The sequence below is a fragment of the Gymnoscopelus microlampas genome, assembly GCF_963454915.1.
Source record: "Gymnoscopelus microlampas genome assembly, chromosome: 6".
Classification (NCBI taxonomy): domain Eukaryota; kingdom Metazoa; phylum Chordata; class Actinopteri; order Myctophiformes; family Myctophidae; genus Gymnoscopelus; species Gymnoscopelus microlampas.
The window spans coordinates 21,135,070-21,157,503 of NC_139943.1; the positions used below are offsets into that span (position 1 = coordinate 21,135,070).

General features: G+C 41.7%; 1 protein-coding gene across 1 annotated transcript; it reads right to left on the reverse strand.

Annotated features, from left to right (window-relative positions):
- Positions 1-1,603: 1,603 nt before the first annotated feature.
- On the reverse strand, positions 1,604-21,005 carry rbl2 (retinoblastoma-like 2 (p130)). The gene is made up of 23 exons (XM_084060319.1): positions 20,927-21,005; positions 20,679-20,824; positions 20,054-20,184; positions 19,471-19,671; positions 19,223-19,287; positions 18,029-18,157; positions 16,737-16,897; positions 16,198-16,262; positions 15,149-15,320; positions 14,359-14,522; positions 12,778-12,890; positions 12,287-12,390; positions 11,899-12,036; positions 10,681-10,848; positions 10,275-10,386; positions 9,137-9,415; positions 8,214-8,398; positions 7,518-7,694; positions 6,498-6,569; positions 5,677-5,776; positions 4,399-4,640; positions 4,069-4,239; positions 1,604-3,959 (listed from the first exon to the last, which is right to left on the reverse strand). Exons 2-23 carry the CDS (start codon positions 20,814-20,816, stop codon positions 3,792-3,794), a joined length of 3,255 nt encoding a protein of 1,084 aa, XP_083916445.1. The 5' UTR covers positions 20,817-20,824; positions 20,927-21,005; the 3' UTR covers positions 1,604-3,791.
- Positions 21,006-22,434: the final 1,429 nt, after the last annotated feature.

Sequence of the window (22,434 nt, forward strand, 5' to 3'; positions counted from 1 at the left end):
ATAACAGCAGGGCGTCACATACAGTGCAGAGGGATAGTGCAAAACATACTGTGGACAATAGACCATACATGTCACTCTATATGCACGCTCAACATTCTACAGTATGGCTTTGTTGGTTCTTACAGCGTGATGGGTTTCTCCATGGAGAAACGGAGTGTAAATTCAACAGCCTATGTTATGTCTATTGTTTTAAAGAGATGTGTGTCTGGTGATGCCAGATGAGTAATGCAAGACAATTATGCTTAACAGCAAATGTATTGAGTCATTTTGTTTGATTTTATTCCCCTGTCATCGCTTCATGTTCACATGACCCTTTGACCAAGCAGAACAATAAAAAGGATTGTCTGGAAGATGATGGTGTTCAGGTCATTTTTAGCTGATTAAAAATACTATATTGACGAGTAAAAAATGGACTGTGACGTACATGTTTTGTGACAAGTTTTCAAGCTAAAGTACATAACATGTTGACCCTTTCAGAAAAAGAAAACACTAGACTGCAGGGTTACATGGCGGCTTTCCGACATGTCGCCTTTCCGACGTTAACGAACCCTATACCTAACCCTCACCCTAACCCTAACCGCACGCGGAAGCCACTAGTCGGAGCCTAGCCTCTCCTAGTATTTTCATAACTGAGACATACATAATGTAGTTGAGGTAAACTAAGAGGACAAGGGAAGTTAGGCACAGGATTCAATCCTAGACCGAAAGGGATACATGTAAGTCCAAAGATGGATGTCTTCACCATTTTAACATGCACTACCGTAGTCTAAAAAGTTATATTTTACTATTTTACTCAATCACTGCCACAGTAAACTAGAAAGGAGGTTTGGTGTAGCTTCTACGCCCTGCCTCACCTGCATGCATGGAAAAAAACAAACGAAAAAACTTCTAAGGGACTTAGAAGACCATAGAGATGATGTCACCTGACGGCTGTTGATAGATGACACCTTGATCAGGTTCTGTTCCTCCTGTTTATGAAACATCCAAATTGAACCGTCCCTCGCAACATAAATGCCCCGGACAGCCATTGTGTAGCTCGCCTTAGCATAACAACAACACTAAATTTACGGTTTGTCATTTTTGAAGTGTAGACATGAAGTTTGTGGCATAGTAAATCATGCCTTGGAAATGAAGCATAGAGATGGCTCATAGACAGTGACAAACAAGATGTTTCCATTTCAGGAAACTCTGGGTTTTATACTGCGCTGTCAATATTTGATGGCGAGTCTTAAAATCGACCATGTTTACAGCATTAAGCTTGGGATCCATGCGCTGCTGGAGACAGTTGTTAACGTATGGAAACCAAGCTTTTAGGATTTATGAATTAGATGCCACTCAACTGGCCTGGTAGATTTACCTGTCCATATAACAAGCTTTCAATACACATGTTAAACTTTCATATGTATGCATGCAAAAAGGAAACAACTTGTAACTTTTGTTTGCAGTCTCTTATTAGGAATGACCAAAAACCCAGAGAAGTCACATCCTTTGCACAATTGTTTCCTTATATACAGTGTGTGTGTGTATTTTATTTTTTATTTTTTGTAGTCTCTGTACCTTTTGACATGCAGCATCATCTAGTGGTGAAAAACACAGTCAAGTCTAAGGGCATTGTGCATTTTATTGTCATAATGTGGTTGGTTGGTTTACAATGAAGAAATAGACGTATTGCTTGGTGAATTGAAATGAACAGATGATCCAGATGATTACAAGTCAGATGTAAAAAAAGGCACTTTCTTAACTTACACAGCCCGCCATAAAATATGTCTTATTTTCTCTTTTGTACAAATATATACAGTACAAACATTTGTCAAGGAGGTTAACACATAATACGAGTTAACAATGCATGATTGCAAGGGAAGTTTTAAAAACTGAGCATGTATGCAAGTATGAACCTACAATAATTACATTATCGGTCTATGGTTAAAGGGGTTATGTTTTTGTAAGAAACATTTTTTTAGTTAAAAGGTTAAAGTTCTACATTCTGATAGTAATCATTGCTATAGAGTCTTTGGTCAGTAACGGGGGTCTCCCCATCTGTCCAGCACCTCAGTAAATATATTTTCAAGTTATATCAGTTTTAACCAATCAGGACATTTACAAAAATCATTCATCAGCTTCAATTGGCTAGTATTCCAGTTCCAGTTTTGTCTGCTCATTTGTTTTTGTTTCATCATTTCCAATTTCACTTGTTTATCCTGTATGCTGTAAGAGTTCTCTCTCCTGATTGGATAAATCTGATATCCCTATCTGAAAATTCATTTTCTGTTTACTAAAGAGCTTAAAGGAGTAGTTAAAAAAATTACACACCCCATGAAGCCTTGAATTCATGGAGATTTATTTGTTTTTGTCACATTCCTGAGCCAATAATTTGATGACCAGGTCAATAGGAGTCTCAGTAGGAGACTCAAATTATTAGCTAAGGAATGCGACAAAAACAAAAAAATCTCTATGAATTCAAGGCTTCATGGGGTGTGTCATTGATAGAAAATAAGTATTTTTTGGGGTGAACTACTCCTTTAAAGAAATGGGGAGACCCCTTTTGTAGAACAACTTTATAGCAACAAATGGTATCGGAATATATAGAGCTATTTAATATTTATCTTAACAAAAAAATATCACTTACACCCCCTTTAAATAAGATGAGAGATCAGTTTTACTGTAATCACTCGTCTTGTTAATAACAGAAAACATAAAATTGGCTACCACAGCTACTAATTAAATATATAACAATCAAAGAAAGCATACCACACAAAATAAGAATATATAAGATTAAAAAAAGCATGTTGGTGTTTCCTGCTTTGTAAAACCAAGGGGGATGGGAGTTTTTTAAATGACTTCTTCCAGTACACATTCATAAGGCGACACTGTGTACAAAGTCGTTAGACAAAAGTAAGACAAAGTCATCATAGAGTGCTTTCAGTGAGCTACTTCATAACACCTTTCATTTAGTAAGGAAGTTGTTGTGCCAATAGTGAAATTCGAAATATACAGTAGCTCAATACTTCAGAATCAATACGGTATATGGAATGATGCATTTTAAGTTGCGAGAAGGGAGTCATTGTGAGATCGGTTCAACTGATTTAAAGCCGCTGAATTCAGACAATGGCATTAGTTTGGTGAAACATTTGATATTTTCAGTAACATTTATACAACACAAGATGCTTAATATTGACAGCTGTTGCCTATTCTGTTCATACAGCACATACTGCAGGAGAAACGACTAACGTCTATCTACCGCTGATCAATACTATCTGATCCAATACTTCCATTCAAACTAGAATTGGAGTGCAGTTGACAGCTTTTTGGGTCAAAACTGTGTTTCCTCAGTATTGTTGCTGTAATCAAACAGCACCACCTCTCTCTTGGTGGACACTTACTAGTTGAGACTGAACGTTCAAGTCATTTGAAGCAGACGGCGCACTGGATTGGACACTAGATGCACCGCCATCTTTATTGTAGTTCGGACTTTGCTGCAATGACCTCTCTCCCGATGGAGAGAGGTCAGACAAGACAACAGACAAAATGTATGAATCATAATTTTCCGTAAAATTGCTCTCTCTCTAGTCTCTCCATATGTACGTATGTTGGGTCAAAATTAAGCCAAAGCATCATGACCTTTTGAACTTACCCACTGACCCTCCTGTACATAGATAAATAAGAAATAACATTTCCACTGCCTCAGTTATGATGAATGAATGTTGGTAATGCCTGATGGTTCATCAAGTGCTTGGTACTGTATGTCATCTGTCCTGGCTATGTCTGTTTCAGTGGGTGTGTTTAGTCGTGTCTCAGTGGTTGGAGCTTCGGTCATTGGCCACGTCCTGCAGCCTGCGGAGGAGGGCAGAGTGGTTGTCTGGACACACCCTCTTGGGGGATAGCTCCTCCTCCAGAGGCATGCTACGCTTCCTGGGGGGAGTCTCTCCAGTGCGGATCATGCTGTTGATCTCTTGAAGACGCTAGGGGTCAGAGGTCATGAGAGATCGTTTAATGTAGGTTGTTGGTGTGTGTGTGTGTGTGTGTGTGTGTGTCTGCTAGAAATTACAAATGTGAATTTATGCAACTTACATTGGGTGGGCTGCTGCAGATGTAGTAGTAGATTTTGTCTCGAGGGGTGGGTGTGGGAGGTGAGCCAGTCTTGTGAGGTGAGATGTAGATGGAGTGATTGTGTGACAGCAGGAGTCTGCGTGGTGAACCGGACCTCAGGCTGGGGTACGGGCACAGCTTTGGAGACTCCATCTGAGACACGCAAATTAAATCAGTTGAAGCAGTGTGCCAATGTACCACACCCATCACCCTATGCAATATCCATACACACACAGGATATGACTCATAATTAAATCAGGCATGCACGCTCGCACACACACACACACACACACAATCCACCAGCACACGTACCCCTGCAGATGGTGAACTGGGCGAGTAACGAAGGGCAAAGTTGCGCATCTGTTTGATGTAGACCTGGTTGTAGAAGCGGATGAGGTCTCCCCTCTCCTCAATGCCTTCCCCTAGGGAGGCAGAGGATGCAGAGGTGGAGTTGACCTGGGAATTGTTGACGGGAGTGGTGGGGGCACTGCCAGGCTGTGGGACTGGTAGGGTGCTACTGGAACGCATAGGAACTGGGCTGTTGTCTTCACTCACTGGAGATTCAAAATAAAATCAGGTCCTTGTCAATGACAATGAAGAAGACAATGATAGAGGGACCAGTAAATGGATGATGAAGGACAGAAAACAAAGTTATAGTTTTTTTCTTAAAAGAGAGTGGCCTGGCTTTTGTGAGACAGACAGATTCAAAGTTGATATATGATCCTATAGGCTGGGAATGTGCACATGTAGCAACAAAGATCTATATAGTATTTTTTACCCCTTTTTAGTCATTAATGGCTATTAATTCCTCCCACTGCTTGCCAGTGATGTTGCACTCTACTCAGTGGCGTCGTTAGGGGTGGGCTTCGGTGGCTATAGCCACCAATGTTTTGTCCAAAGCCACCAATAAAAAAAAAAAAAAAATTAAAAAATTAAAAGTTTTTTTTTTTTTTTTTAATTATATATCTATCACCCTAACCTAACCCTACCCCTAACCCTAAAACCGAAATAAAGTAACAAAAAACGGGGAAAAAAGCACCCTAATCCGCGAAATCCGCGAAAAAAAACGCGCGCGCGCGCGGGAGGAGGGGCACATGCACGCGCGCTGCGCGCGCGTGCATGTGCCCGTTGCCTGCGGGGCTAAGCCCCCGACCTAGTAGAGACCTAGCGACGCGTCTGACTCTACTGGCTCAACTGCCAATAAGGAGCCCCCATCGGGAGGACGTAGAGCCTTCGTCCTACTCCTCCCGTTCAGTCTGGGGCGGCACCGCTGACAGGTGCCGCCCCAGACTGTAGGAGTATGTGCAATGACAATATAACCCTCCCCGCTTTCAAGAACATGCATCAGGACGTAAGTGCACGCCATGAGGATGGGGCTAGTGTTGTCAATATTACAATTTCCTGAACATATTTAAAGGGAAAACCTTTATTCCATATAGTCAGTGTGGTCCAACAACATACTCTGCGTCTACACAGGTGAAATTATGGAAGTAAACAAATCCATGTTTGTTAATATGGAAAACTCTGCCATTCAACTTATGAACAGATTTCATTACAAAATGTGTCGGTGCGTGTGAGACGTGTGTTCACCTGGTTCTTGGCTGGCATCAGTGGGAGAGCTCTGTCTATTGCCCTCTGTGTTGCCTGAGTTGCGTCTCTTTCTTCCTGAGATCAGCACACTCCTGTACACCTGGGTCATACAGGAACAGCAAATAATGCATCACACACTGACACAGACACATCAATAGACCAATTATTTGTTTACTAACATTGAGACTGGACGCACAGGTGATTGTTTCACGCAATCAATTCCCAACCTGTTGTTTTGGGGTGCGCTGGTTTCAGCACAGAGCACACCCCAACCCCCTCCTGTGTGTTGGCTAGTGAGGCGCGTCCTAGCGAGACCTGACAGAATGGGTTTCATTGCGCGCATACTGGTTGCGCGCACACTGGTTCTTATCATTGTGACGTCGTCTATTAAGGGGTCTATAGTACAGTAACACAGACTCCACACAAAATGCATAAAAACAGATGAATCTCTATACAACACAAACCAAATCTACAATCTAAGTAGTTTCTTCAATGATTTGGGGTTTCACAGATTTGGCTTGCTACTGTACACTGGAGGTAACTGTTGGTTATATCCAGTGATGTAAGTAGGGACAGAGACACGCTGACAGCATCACTAGTGAGTTGCTTATCGTCAGGAGGTAGATGGAAGAGGTGGTCTACACTACAGCAGTGGTTCTCAAAGTCTTGCTCAGGGACATTTCGAGACATACTGTGGACACAGGCACTCTCAACTTTCTGTTATACTTTTTGACAGTTATGTACAGATCAGTTCATGAATATGCATATTTGTCACATAAAAACTTCAGTCAATCAATAAATCAATCAACAAAGGTACTTACAGTGCTGCTGGCCTGAGGCTGTGTACGATAACACTTCATAATGTCCTGGAAGGACTTGTCCTCTTTGGTCACCTAGAGAACATGATGTACATACACATGTATTCAGTTTACCCAGAACATGGAAACTCACCGAGAGCAACCCTATTGCAGACAGAGATAATGTAGAAGCAAGAGAGGCACAAATCAACAATTGGACAGACAGACAGATAGCAGCCCACATGCACATAGACACATCTGTGTGTGTGCGTGCGTGTGCATGCTCACACACACACACACACACACACACACACACACACACACACACACACACACACACACACACACACACACACACACACACACACACACACACACACACACACACACACACACACACACACACACACACACACACACACACACACACACACACACACACACACACACACACACACACACACACACACACACGTGAGATAAGTCATGCCATGATAGAACCCTTTTTACAGCAGACATTTTGACATAGCTGAAGGTAGTCTCATTGTAGCCAGCTGATTAGATTAACAACTATTTTACAACAACTATTTTAGTTATTAAGCACCGCCCCTAAGACAAGAGCAAGTGTGACAGACATGAATTGGACTTCCCGTTACAGCCCAGCCAATCGGCTTACATGAGGAAAACCAGGACATACTGACTTTTGATTCAGACCCTCTGTCGCTGGAACTGATGACGTAGGATGGTGGAACTGACAACATGAGCTTCAGCTGAAAGTAACTTTAACTGTGGGTGTAACTGTAACTGTTAGGGCCTTACTGTGTGCTAGCATGGACAGCTCTTGTACAGTCAACACCTAATCTTCACCTAAATGAAACACACCTACAATGAATGTTATTACCCTCAGATCAAAATGTCTGCTGTGAAAAGGTCCATTATATTCCCTGCTGTGTTGTTTCTTATCCGACAGCCATGAGATGCAGGTACACTTTCTTACTAACAATCTGATATGCAAAGACACAGGCGTACAAAGTGTGCATGCACCTTGGTCATGACATAGATGGCGCACATGAGCAGCTGGTCGAGGTGTCGGTCCATCATCAGTTCGGTGCAGTGCACCAGAGAATACTCAAAACACGTCCATATTTTCCTCCGCAGTTCAGATGAGATGTCCAACTTGACACACAGGTCTCTCAGACGCACGCTGGCCAGGTGGTACACCTGCAGAAGAAAACATATTCCAAAATGTGTATTATTTTTTTATTTTTTTCAACAAGCAAAACTGTTGCACAAAGCCGGCTTTAGGGCTTGAGTGTACATTTCAGATATATACAGTTAGCTTCTTGAATTGTTGGGAGCAGTAGCCTAAAGTGGACCTGTCACAAGAGAGTCAGTCTTGTTAATAAAACAAATGCTCTCCCCTCACACAACAGCATCTGTTGAGCTATTCTTCATCGAGGTACTTAGACTCCAGTTGTTCTTGTACTGTTGCGTAGTAGACAGATTACAGTGTGTGTGTGTAAATGATGTAGATTTCAAGCAAGAGTGGCAAAACTCCATGATAAATCTAAATTAAAATGATGTAGTTGGAAAACTAAAAAAGAATCTGCCAGTGTACAGCTGAGGCATGCAGTATTTCCCATGCTTTGGTTCTCCCTTTCTATTTAGAGTACATTCATAATTGTCTAATGCCATTTGTACGGTATGTCATATGACTTCAACTGAACAGTCTTGTCTTACCTTTCTGAAGAACAGTGAAAGGGAGCCTTTTCTCAGTGGACTGGTGGCTGGCTTCACCTGTTTGGCGATGGCCGGTTGGCTGGTTATGGTGCCAGTCAGAGACTGGGCTGTTATGGTTTGCAGAGTACCACCTTGTACCACTTGGACTGGGATGAAAGTGATGCCTCCACTCTCGTTAGCTATTCCTGCAGGATGTCAAAGGGCATCAAAATGTACATCACAAGCTTTGGTGCAACATTCTAATGAAGATAGTTAAAGGTAGGGTAAGTGATTTTCTTTGGCTAAAATAAGTGTTAAATAGCTCTATATTCTGATAGTACTCATTGCTATAGAGTGTTTGTTCAGTAAAAGGAGTCTCCTTGTCTCTCCAGCTCTTTATAAAACAGAAAATGCATTTTCGTTTTAAGTTTCAGTTTCATTTCCAATTCTATCCAATCACTGGCAATCAGGATAGAGAACTCAATCAGGATATAGATTAAACAAGTGAAATTGGAAGTGATGACACTAAGAAATGAGCAGGCAAAATTTGAACTGGAACACTATAAAAATGAAGCTTAAAAATGGGTACTTTCTCCTGATTGGCTGAGATTTTGACAACACCTACCGGAAAATGTATTTTCTGTTTATTAAAGAGCTGGAGAGACGGGGACACTCCTGTTACTGAACAAACACTCTATAGCAATGATTGCTATCAGAATATAGTGCTTTAACCTTTTAACAAAATACTTTTTGTTTTAACCCAAAAATATCACTTACCCTACCTTTAAATGCCGACTGCTAGTAGGTCTATAAAGGTTCAGTATCTCTTCTTACATTGCAAAATCCTGTGCAAAGATTTAACACTAAAAAGAATTGTAAAAATTGACCAGCAAGGGACATTGTAGGTGTACGACTGACGGTCTGAGATGAACCCTGACGCTCACCTTGTACAGGTATGGTGACTGTCTGGCCGTTATTGGCGGTGACAGTGGCAGTTGCCATGGTGACCACGGTCTGTCCAGCTGGGATGGTGGTAACCAGGCTGGTGTGGCCAGTTCGGGCTGGGATGGTGGTTACTGTGGCTGTGGTGGTGTTGTTGGTGCTGCCGGTGGAGGTGGTGGATGTTGTCCCGTCCACTGGGTCTATAAACAGCCTCCTCCGAGCTGTGCCGGCGGGTGGGGAGCTGTAGCGCCCGAACAGGGTCGTAGGAGAGGGAGACACACCTAGAAAAGTGTGTCATATTTGTTACTTAAGTAAACATATCAATACCCTATTGCAGAATTAGTCTGTTCCAAGTACAAGTTCGGTATTCAAAATTTACTTGAGAAAAAATACAAAAGTTTTCAAATCCTTAGCAGATACAAGCTCGTAGATCGGCTATTTTCAAATGGCCAAAGTATATGTATACTCTGAACTCTGTGGTTTCGAAATAATCAAAATCTACAAAGTAACTAGTAACTAAAGTTTTCAAATAATTATAGTGTAGTGTTATAGAGTAAAAGCAAAAAAAAACCTCAAAATTGTACTTAACTCTCTCAGCGCCAAGCTCCTAGTTATCCCGAGTTTTTTCTGAATGCCCTCAGTGCCAGAACGAGAAATCCAGAGTTTTTACTTAATGTTGTTTTATAGACCGTCACGGTCTGATCTTGAATCCGAAGGGAGCAGTAAAACTGTAGCACAAACGGATACGGAAATAATGGATTTAACGTCATTCCGTTCCCGTCGACTCCATGTTTGTAGTTTTTTTAATCTTTCGCCTGTATCTCTGTTCTTTTTTTTTGTCCATTTTTCCGAGGAGACGCGTGTTTCCAACGGCCTGTAGCGAAGGGGACACTGGCTCCGGATGCAATGTTTTGCTTCCGGAGCAATAGTCAGAGACTATTTAAAACTACTAAAAACACGAAAATCGCTCGAAAATCGCTTGGCACTGGGTGAGTACATTATGACAATACTCTGGCAGTCAAAGAGTTAAGTACAGTACTTGAGTAAATGTACTTAGTTACTTTCCACCACTGGAAAAGGGAACAGGTCAGCTCACGCACGCACGCGCGCACGCACACACACGCGCACGCGCACACGCACCTTTGACAATACTGTTGGTGGTTAGGTCAGGCCCATGGGTGACGGGGGTGAGAGGGGCGCTGCCTGATGTGCTCGAGCCATCACTGTCTTCCAGATGCTGCGGAGGCATCACCTATATCACACCCACACGCACGCGCGCACACACACACACACACACACACACACACACACACACACACACACACACACACACACACACACACACACACACACACACACACACACACACACACACACACACACACACACACACACACACACACACACACACACACACACACACACACACGAAGCATGTTTAGCACTCAATATGTCGCATGCTTTTACCCACTGAGCTACAAAGTGAATGTAGAGTGTGCGATCCAGAAACATTCAGGGTGTAGGGGTGTGGATTTTTTTGACAGACCTCCTGGCAGGTGGGGACATGCTGCTCCTTGGCCTGGCGGAGGCTGTCCCAGAGCGGGGAGCCTCCGGTCCAGGCCAGGCTCTCCAGAACCTGCTCCTCCACCTGGTTCAGGTGCTTCACCACCTCCCGAAACAGACCCTGCTCTGCTCGCACCAGCACCTCTATAACCTGGGTACATACACACGCACACACACAAGCACGCACACACAAAGAAAAGAAAAGAAAATAGATGCATTGCACTGTGTTGTGAGCTTGAGGATCGGCTATTTCCGGCACAGGGCAAAATTCGTACAATGGAGTATAGACAGATTTCTGTGCAGCTAGGGGGCAGAATACAGCCATCTTTACAGCATATCTGGAACCATAGGCTGTTTAACCTCAGTCAACGGATCGGGGCCATAAAAAATAAGAGAAAAAAACATGCTCTTTATTATGGTATGGATAACTGTTGATACCATTTAGCTTATATGGTTGGTACACTATGGAAATGATCTACTGGTCAAAGAATCCTTTGTACCATAGGGTCATTTAAAGGAACTAGGTTGAGCATACAGGTGTGAGGTGAGAACAGGCCTAAGTTTGTGTGTGAAATAACACAAAATAAAAGGTGGTTTGAGTTTAACATAAATCAAATATCTATGGCAAAAGAAACTAACTCTGTCTGCAAAGTAGCATACTTAAACCAATAAAACAATGAACTAGCAGACGGGCCAAGTAGGCTAAACAAACAATGTAACATATTTCCATATAAGTGACTGTGTCACAGCTTATGTGTAGCCTACCCTATGTCCTTCACACATCAGGGGTGATTAACAGTCCTTATTGTACTTGGAAAGAGGGATAAAAAGAGGGTGAAAAAAAACTATGCTTGTTAACTCCTGCAAAATTGGTCAGAGCTGTGTTGGGAGATCAAAGAGAGAAAGAACTACAGTATGTGCATGATGTCACCTTATTAACAGCTTATTAAGTATACCTTAATAACAGGGTAACAGGTGACTAATGCATGTTCCAGTCGAAGCGGTTTTGCCCCCTTGAATTCACACACACCCAATAATGTTTGGGTAAACAAGAAACCCCTCCATAAATCAGGACTTGGGAGTAGTGGGCAGCAGCCGGGGACCAGCTCCAAGCTCTGTGGTCTGTGGCAATGGTCTGTGAGGAAAGCACTCTACAGCGCTTGCACATGTCTCATGTCAGAGTGATTTGTGGTGCGTGTACCTTGTAGAAGTGGTAGGCAGGGAGCTGGAAGATGCTGATGACAGTAGGGAAGTCTCCCGGTGGCCTATAGGAGAAGATGACCACCTCTAGGCAGCACGCCAGCAGGGAGCGATGAAACAGATCCTGTTCCAGAATCCCCTGCAATTCATGCACACACACACACACACACACACACACACACACACACACACACACACACACACACACACACACACACACACACACACACACACACACACACACACACACACACACACACACACACACACACAACAGAAATGAATATCTGAACACCTGCATTCTGAAACTACTGTCCAGGTTGAAATTATCCTTTCGACAAGTGTCACAAACAGTTAAAAGGATTGTGATTGGGGGAAGTTGGGCTTACAGAAAGGTCAGCATCTCCCAGGATTCTCTTCTCTCTCTCAATGATGGCCTCCAATATCTTGTAGTACAGCGCCTCCGCCAGGTGGAAATACTTCATTGCCATGTCTACAGCACAGAGCCCAGGAATAGATGGTTGTATATTAGAGACACTACATTTATCGTCAGTTCATCGCTTTCTTTTCCTTCTTTTTTTTTTCTTTTTGGTCATTATGCCAATTCCCCCCATGTGTATAATCCCTGTCCCTGCCAACCCCTATTGTTTGGTCAGGGGAAGGTGTAGACAACCATATGTTTCCTCACATTTATACACAGAGTTGCCAGCTACTTCTTTTCGCCTGACAGTGAGGAGTTTTTTTTCGGGAGGGCGTATATCTGTCTGTCTGTCTGTCTGTCTGTCTGTCTGTCTGTCTGTCTGTGTGTCTGTGTGTGTGTGTGTGTGTGTGTGTGTGTGTGTGTGTGTGTGTGTGTGTGTGTGTGTGTGTGTGTGTGTACCTTTCCCCATTCCCCTGTTCTCCTCCATTATGTCCTCGTGGTGTTGACTGAAGACCTGGAACATGTCCTTCAGTCTGTCTGAGACGGCCTCACTGGGGTCTCTGGTACAGGCACTGAAAGCAAACGGCTGTCAAAATTACCTCTGATGTCTGACAAAGGTCATGTCTTAGCCCCACTAGTGGCAGTACTCTAAAATCTACCACTTTGGTCTCAAACAACATATGTCAAAAATACTGGCTGGATTGGCATGAACTTCAACTTCATACTCTGTGGAGAATGAACTCTACTGATTTTAGTGACCCCATGCCCTGTCCTCTAGCCAGCATTAAGCCAAAAAGTCAAATTTGCACACAAGACAGTGTGTGCAAAAAAAAATCGAATGGGCATTGCCCTGAAACGTTTTTGTGTGGTGAATGAACATTTGAATGACGCTGAGCACCCTCCGGCCAAAACGGTAACTTTCCATGCAAGATATCTCATCATTAAAAGGTGAACCCATGGCCCTTGCTCTAGAATCTCCTTCAGTGAATATAGAATATGCAACCCCCCAATTCTTCCTTCTAGTAAAAATAACTTTTAAAATGCAGGACTGGACTATTCATTCATCACATTCACCCGCAAACAGTAGTGACAGTAGCCCTTTACTTAAGTAGTGATACTACTGGATGAACGTGTGGTTGAAAAATGTCACTTGCTCTATTAATAACTACTGCAAGCAATGTGCCCTTATGCAAGGCAAAAACCTTTTCATCTACCAACACTACAGTACAAGAGCAGCACCCGATTCTAAACTCCCTCCATACTCTCTCAGGTCATTGCTGTAATGCCAACATGGCTGTTAAAATACTGAGCTGTGTCTGAAAAGAAAGCAACTTAAAATACTGTGCATAGTTGAAAAGACTAGAGTAGAGTGCAGTAGAGAAGAGTAAAGCAGAGTGCAACTTATCATTTCAAACACAACTCAACACATTACAAAATCTAGTCAATATATACATGTATGTACTAGGTCACATGTCTCCTTCAGCCCCCTTTTACACAATAAAATGCTCGGTGTTTATTTAATTCTGATTGTGCACAAATGGACCCTTTTGGTTCCATTTGTACTAGGGTTGCAGCTATTATTCTATCTATCGATCACTTTATCGATCACTTTTACGATTAATTGAATAATCAAGAAGCATACTTTTTTGGATATTCTTCATTTTATATTCTAATAGAATTGTTATAATCATCCAAATCAATTAGTCTGTTTAATCACTTAAGCCCTATATTATACACAACAATTGTGAAAATAGCAGATGACACGCTTTGAGCATATAGATCTGCTATTTGTTTTAAAAGATTTTCTTTTTTTAATGTTTGCCTATAATGACATGCCCAAAATAGGAAAGCAGGTTGAAAGTGGTTAACTTAATGAAATTTCAATTTCTTTCCCAAAAATAATAATAACAATAATAACAGCTATAATTATAATAATAATAATTATTTTTATTTTATAATAGATTAAAATCGATTAGTTTGATTAACTGTTGCACCCCTAATCTGTGCACACTATCAGACTCAGAAATGAACGCTGAGTACCTGAGTATTTCAGTGAGTCTGGCGCTGGGCCCATGTTTGAGTCCGGTGAGCAGGCTGTGGAGTCGTCCTACACTCTGCATGGCGGTGGAGACCGGAGAGGCCAGGCTGTTATCTTGAATGTACTTCCTGCCCGTCAGGGGAGTGGACACCTTCAGGGCCGAGGCCTTGAGGGAGTGGAGAGAACACATATTTTTTGTTGCTGTCGGGTGGAAACCTTGTATGTCCAAAACCGTTCCTTTTTTTTATCATTCTATCAAGATTTTAAAATAGTGAAAATAGCCAATCTACAAGCTCACAGCGTCTCACATCGCAACGTGTTGTGAGCTTACAAGATCTACTGTTTTCACTACTTTTCTGCGACAATCTTGTATGATAAAGTAGGGCATTCATTTACGAAAAAACATAAAAAGTTGAAATATGGAGATATGAGGTTTCTGCCTGACGGCGACAATTTGCTGCGTCAACACATTTTCTACTGGTGCTGTTCATATCTAGTGGTCAGGTAATTTTGTATTAGTTAGCAGTATTTCAAAGTGACACAAAGAAAGACTTTAATGTACTTGTATAACAGAAAAGGTGGGGGGAAACTGTCAGGGATGATGTAAAAATAAGAGCACCCGTGTAGAGTTTGACCGTGTGCTTACACGTAGTTGCCAAACCTTTTTAGAGGTTAGAGGGACTTTCCACTTACACGCATGTCTTTTATGTTTCTTTGAGTGAGTGTAAGTGCTCCTATCATTTTGCCTGTAGCTTTATTCCATAATGTGTGGATGTCAATGTGTTTGCTTACATTCAGGTTACTGTGTATCCTGTAGGCTGAAGAGCCCTGGTTCTCCATCCCCTCACACAGACAGTGACCTGAGGTCCCAATGTCTTCATTGGCCCCCTCCCCTGTAAAGATCCTCTCATCCAGGCTGCCAGTGGCTAGTATGTGTTCCTCATACACACGGCCCAGAGATGCACTGGACATAGAGGAAAACACAAGAGTTCAATTGGAACAAAAGGAGCTAATATTGATTGAAAAATGATGGCCATTTTTGTATAATAATGAAGCCTTTCTTTTTTGACCGTGTAATATGAACTAGGTTTCTTTCCCTTAAAGTCCTCAATAGGTTGTGTAGGCCATCAATAAATGCATCCCAGATAGACAGAACACATGTGTGAACAACACCAAGTTAAGAAATACTACACTCACAAAAGTGACAAAACCTTTCCAAATGATTTATAATCATTGAAGACCTGCTATAATAGCAGATTTATTCAGTAGTGTGAAAATCAACTTCCATGACTTATCCATGCAAAGATGTCTTGCCAACATGGACGCAATTATTCAGATACGTTCAGCAATGTTTTAATGACTAACGAAATGTTTTTGATGCACATTTTTTAAATAAAACCATTACTGGAAAAATGGTCTGTTTATGTAGAGGAGCTGTGAATATACATAACATCTATTGATAGAGGTATGGTTTTGTAATCCTCATATCTTAAAAAAAACTGGAACTCAGAGAAAATGCATTTCTTTTTTTTTTTATAACAGTCACAAAATTCTAGTACGGGTTGAATGGGTTTCATACAACCTAGGCTCTGTAGTAAAAGTAAAGTACTGTAGTGATCCTCAACATTTTTTTTTCAAGGACTCCCAGTTTGACATGTATTAGGCCACGGAACCCCTATCCATTTGGTTCCTAACTATCAAACATTTAGCTGGGGACTCCCTGGACCCCAAACTGAGAAACATTGCTTTAAAGAAGCCCTCAAACCTCTATTCAAACATATCAACATTATGTAGTGATAAGAGATAACATAGAGCTGTCAAATATGACAACTGACACTTACGAACTATCTCCAAAGTTCATAGGATCCAGGAAGCCAGTCAAACTGTCCTCTTTGCCTTTAAGTATCTGTGAAATAAAAGCACATCAATGTCAGTGAGTTTGGTTGCAGAACATGTGTCATCCATCCGTCCCATCAAAATGTTTGAAACGCTTTGAACATTTTTGCCTATAATGTCATGCCCAAAATAGGGATGCCATTGAGAAAGTGTTTGTGGTACACCACCACTGTGTGTGTGTGCGTGTGTGTGTGTGTGTGTGTGTGTGTGTGTGTGTGTGTGTGTGTGTGTGTGTGTGTGTGTGTGTGTGTGTGTGTGTGTGTGTGTGTGTGTGTGTGTGTGTGTGTGTGTGTGTGTGTGTGTGTGTGTGTGTGTGTGTGTGTGTGTGTGTGAGGAAATGCAATTGTGCCTATGTGGTTTCAAATATACAACTGCCTCGGGCTATACTTGTGTATACTCGTGTATGTGGGCGTTAAAGGAAACTAACTAACTGACAGCCAAATGGAACACGTGTTTAGTGTGCATGGCTGCATGTGTGTAGTACCTTTTTATGGAAGAGCTTCTTGACAAAGGGTTTCCAGAAGTGTTCTTTGACTCCTTTGGCCTCCAGCACCAGGCCATCATGAAGTTCACACAGCTGCTCTATGAAACAGTGGGGACCCGGGGCCGGCTTGTAGTCCTTACTGCTGAAATCCTCTGGAAGACCTGGGAAGAGAGACAGGGAGATATTGGCTTTCTTTTGAAAAGGGTTCCAATCATTTTTTACAAGTTAAATTAAGCTCTATTTGGTAAGGGCTGGCCAGTTAAATCAGGCTCAGTTCTAATCTTAAATGAGTTGATTCATTGTAACTCCTATAATCTTCTCTCTAAGGCTGTCCCAAAATACCAGGGTCCAGTTAAAACCCAAAGAAAGAAATGTTGGTCCATTACTGCACTGCAGGTAAATATAGTCAAATGTTACTATGAGACATTATAGTATACATCTTTTCGGGGTGCATTTTTAGTTTATTGAAAATGCAGGACGGTTGAAAGAGCTACAGTATAATGGAGGGGAAACACTGAACATAAATCTCTGGCTCTCTGTACATATCGTTGCAGTCGGGTGGAAATATTGTATGTCCAAAACCAACCATTCCTTTTTTATTAGTGGAAATAATTAATCTACAAGCTCACAATGCATGGCGACGTGTTGTGAGCTTTTACATCTGCTATTTTCACTGCTTATGTTGTACAACACTCTTGTATTATGAAGTAGGGCATTCATTTACAAAAAAATATAAAAAGTTGAAATATGGATATACAAGGTTTCTGCCCGACAGTGACGATATGCTTTCACGGGGGCGGGGGTCTTAACCACGGCACAGCACTTTCCTTTTTAGATGGGCAGTACAATAGGCATGTTTACACAGAGAGGTTAAGGATGTGGCATGGGGTTCTTGAATCTTGAGGTGTAGCCTGTGAGAGGAAATGAGTGCCATAATGAAATAAAGGGCGGCCGCTTGGGAACTGAAAGGTTCCCAGTTCGATCCCGGGCTCCCCCAGAGTTAGTGTCAAAGTGTCCTTGGGCAAGACGCTGAACCCCTAATTGCTCCCGATGAGCATGGTTGCATGGTTTCCTCTGCTGTGTGTGAATGGGTGAATGTAATGCACAATCATAAAGAAAGCGGCTTGGATAATATATAAATGCACCATTTAACTTAATACTCATGAATGCATGTACTATATGTACATGGGGTAGTCATAACACAGATAACATGTTCTACAAGGCATTAACACATTTGTAGGAGTAGATTTATATGCTATGGTGTCACTGGAGAATTTGGTGGAACAAAGAACCTTTGAAAGTAGGGTTGAGCAGATCCTTCCTGGCGTTGCACAGGAGCGCATTGGTGAAGACCAGGTCCAACGCACACAGCAGCAGGTGGTAGGAGTTCACCAGGTCATCACTAATCATAGGGAAGTTACCTAGTGTGTGTGTAGTGATAAGAATTGGAGCAAATAAATGAGAATGGAGAAGTGGATTAAAGAAGAGAAAAGAGAAAAGCAGGGAAGAAAAAACAAATAAAGAAAGTAATATTTTTTTTCTAGATTCAAGAATTATAACATCTTCTGAAGTTGTCACGTACAACAAACATACCAATACTAATCCCAAATACACAGGCAAGTCCTAGCTTATCTAATCACAATGTGTTGCCAAGATAACGTGTACACACTGGACGTTGGCAACGTGTGTGCATGTAATTAATATTTGTTTGTTTTGCTGAGGCTAAGTTACTAAAGGAATAACTTCTGGTGACATGTTTGCAGGCAGACCTAAACAAATGATGTCCAGCTGATGTGCACAAGTCTGTGCATGCCCTCTCATTAGTTCAGCAGCCTCCCTCTCCCTCTCTCGCTGTCTCTCTCTCTTTCTCTACATCCCTCCCCATTTCTTCACTCCATTCATCCATGCTGATCCTAAAATCTCTTTTGGCCCCTTGCTGTTTGCTAAGCACACTGGCCCAAAGCCAGTTTGACTTCAATCACATGCTCTCCATAACCGCAATTGTTCCCTTAACCACAACTTCCTTGTGCCAAGGTATAAAGTCAGATTTGCATGATTTGACCTGATTTGTCTCTTTTATTCTTTCTGAATTATGCCGGGTTCAATTTGCTCTGGGGGATAATCCATGCCTCTGCTTTTGATATCCCTGTTCATTCCTTTGCTTTTAATCAGTGGTGGAGTTATGTTTTATTGTTACTTCTGGTCAGACTGAATTAAATGCATGCATTTCTTTTGGAGAAATGTAGACTGTGTGTTTGATATTTGTTTTTATAATATCACAGTTTAACTTAAGTTTTTAAAAGTTTTCAAAATAGCAGATCTACAAGCTCACAACGCATCATTATTTTTTGCTAATTCTTGTACGAAGAAGTATATAGTTTGTAAGTGGTTAAAAACACTTTTTTACAAATCAAACCCTATTTATTTGCAATTACCATGTTACGCTGGCAATTACGCTTGTACATTATTAAAGGAAGATGAGTTACCTTTAGCATGGACAAACAGAATCCAACAGAAGTTAAAGACCTCAGACACTGTGCATGGATGCCGTCTGCAAAACAAAAATTCACAACAAATTGTCATTTCTGTATAACATTGCTAAAGATTCAATACAATGCAACATACGTTTATGGCAGCCATACACATACAGTATATTGCATAAACGTATAGCATGTGATAAGATAAGGTTTGTGGCAAACTCAGGACAACTGTGTTTTGAAAACTTAACACTTACCTTTGTTTGCGGCTCCTGTGAAGTCGTGGAGGGTCATCTGAGGGGGCCTTGAAGATGACTTTAAATATGGGCACGTACTTCTTGAAAATGACCGCAGACACTGTGAAGTTTCTCTCCAGCTTTTCTGTGCTTTGTCTAAACTCTTGTGGCAGGTTGGCCATGTCCTGCCACTTCTTCATCTTGTTGAAAAATTCAATCAGGCTGGGGTGGGAGAAAAGTGTTAAAAAAGGCAAGCACGATTTTTTTTTTTACACAGAAAAGTTCTTGACATGACATTTGTATGTCATGTCGGTATGACATTTTTGCACACACAGTGAGAGTTAAACTAACATGCACAGGACTCATTGGATTAATGCTACAAAGTGTGACTTGAATTAAAAACCAAACAATAGGCTAATTCACTGATGTGGAACAATGGTACCACAGAATGTTAATTTACCCAGTGTACAAATGTAACCAAATTAAGGACCCTTGTGGGTCCATTTTGGTCAATTTGTACACTCTTAAGAGTTGCATGCAGGGTTTTATTGTTTATGATAGGTTTGAGGGTGATTGCGCCTGTGCCTGTGTATTGTGGATCTACCTCTGTTCTGAGCAGCGCAGGATCTTGGTCAGAGAGACGTAGTTCCCCTCTGACGTGCCCTTGCCAACGGTTGGTACCGAAGACCTGCACGCCACATAGAGGGCACAGGCCAGCCAATGCAGCTCACTCCCCTGTGTGTGTGTGTGTGTGTGTGTGTGTGTGTGTGTGTGTGTGTGTGTGTGTGTGTGTGTGTGTGTGTGTGTGTGTGTGTGTGTGTGTGAGAGAGAGAGAGAGAATAGAGAGAGAGAGAACAGAAGCAAGGGGAAGAGAGGGGGAGATACTTTATCAGCAGGTGCAGGTGGGGGTATCGTCTGACTCACATGAGGTCAAATGGGGTCAGCGTGGCTGCATGTGCACCATGTTGGAAATCCTCCCCTCTAGTGGTCTTTGTTCACCCATATTTATTATTATACAGTATTTACAACACACTCACTGGCAGTCTATTCATGTTAGAATACCAATAACAGGTCTGAACTCTGATCTGAACAGGTCTGACTCTACTGATTCACATGATAACGACTTAAACACTGAGAATGGCTCTCCTAGATGCACGTTACTCATAATAACATGAGCGTAAAGTGATGTAACGAGCAAGAAATACGTATTTAAGTATTCACGTATTTACCTCTAATGTGAAATTTCTACTAATGTTTTCATAGGTCTTCCATGCTTCAGTGCTAGCCTCCTCGTCCATGTTTAAAGCTCGACACAGATCTTCAAATGCAATCCTGGCTTTCTGCAAAAAGTCCTCCTCTTCGCTCATGTTGGATTCTAGAACAACAAGGAACAGGAAGAAACGCAGCGAACGTAAACAAAATAGAATAATAATAATTATTATTATAAAATAGAGGCCCGCGTAATGCGCCTGCTTACAAAATATTCACGTAACAACAGTGTTATTATCGTTGTATAAAAATACAGTCGTGTGTAGTAGTGGCCATTTAAATGTCCTTTGAGTGACAGCCAGCGTTGCCAGGTTATGTGAGAGAAATAAGCAACCGGGTCTATGAAAAGAAGCGACTAGGTCACATGAGCACTTTAGCCTATCTACTCGACTACAACATTATACAAATACATTGGATATATATATAGGCCACATGAGCGCTAACCCTATATACATTGGCTTTGAAAATAGCCGATCTACAAGCTCACAACGCGTCGCAAAAAAAGGGAACATTTAGGAACATTTTCAAATCCACAAAGTCGTGTGTAGCCAGTCTCTGCCACAAAATATTTTCAGAAGGTTGGGTCTACAACAAATATATATTAATTTCACATATAAATGTTTGAGAACCACTGGGTTTAAACACCATTAGTTAACAAGCTCAAATAAGCAACTATACGCTTTAGAAACAAGCCCAGAAAAACGCAACCCGCAACTACCAATATTTACAAGCAACAGAAAAAACAAGCCGAAAGTCGCTTATAATAAGCCGACATGGCAACGCTGGTGACAGCTACTATATTGCGCAGATATTGCGTAGCGGAGTTGCGCTCGAACCTTCTGATGCTTGAGTCAGCGAGAGAGTGACGTCATTTCTGAGCGCATCTCGTTTGCGGAATAGAAGAAAATGAGCTTAAAGCAGACCACGCCCACTAAATGTGCGTTGCAAAACATGAATGGGTGGGCCGCGAGTCATTCAGAGAGGAAGTAGTAGAGTCTAGATCCCATACCCCAGAAGGACGGCTAGCAGCCTGTGTTGCCATGTCTGCTTATTAAGCGACTTGGTCTGGGCTTGTTTCTAAAGTGTAGTTGCTTATTTGGGCTGATTATTAATTAAACCAGTGCTTCTCAAATGTTTTCATGTCATGGATCCCCAAATGAATATGTATTTGTCCCTATAACTATAACCCCCATCTGAAAATGTTTTGTGCCACAGTGCCAGGAAGCCCCACATACCATATTTGTGTCATTAGAAAGATTAAAAGATCTTCCAAATATTACACATTTTATTTCAAGATTTTTTTAAAATAGCAGATCTATAAGCTCAGATCGTGAAAGCTTGTAGGTCGGCTATTTTCATATATATAGTTTATACAGGTTTAAGTGCTCATAACGGCCTAGTGCCCTAGAGTTGCTTCTTTTGAGCTTGTTTTCATAGACATGGTTGTTCGTTTCTCTCACAAAATCTGGCAACACTGTTAGTAGCTCTGTGATTAGCTACTTGGTTGCCAAGCAGCCGCTGGGGTTTTAGGTCATCAGTTGTCCGGCTAATATTATAGTTACAGGCTTTCATTCAATGAGGGTCAACGATTTTGGACAATGGTGTCTCCTCCAAATGTTGAATTTATTTGATGTTGATATTGAATGAATTGCCGTTTACCAACTTGTTGCTAGACAACAAACTAGCCAGTCATAGTGCAATCCCTCCAGGCAATGG

Bases quoted from the DNA above. Each gene is read 5' to 3' on its own strand.
- rbl2 (XM_084060319.1), bottom strand. From the start codon at position 20,816: ATGAGCGAAGAGGAGGACTTTTTGCAGAAAGCCAGGATTGCATTTGAA. The intron at 7,695-8,213 runs GTAAGACAAGAC...TTTCTTCTGCAG, and splicing joins TTTCACTGTTCTTCAGAAAG to GTGTACCACCTGGCCAGCGT. The intron at 6,570-7,517 runs GTGCATGCACAC...CATGTTCTCTAG, and splicing joins CCATCTATGTCATGACCAAG to GTGACCAAAGAGGACAAGTC.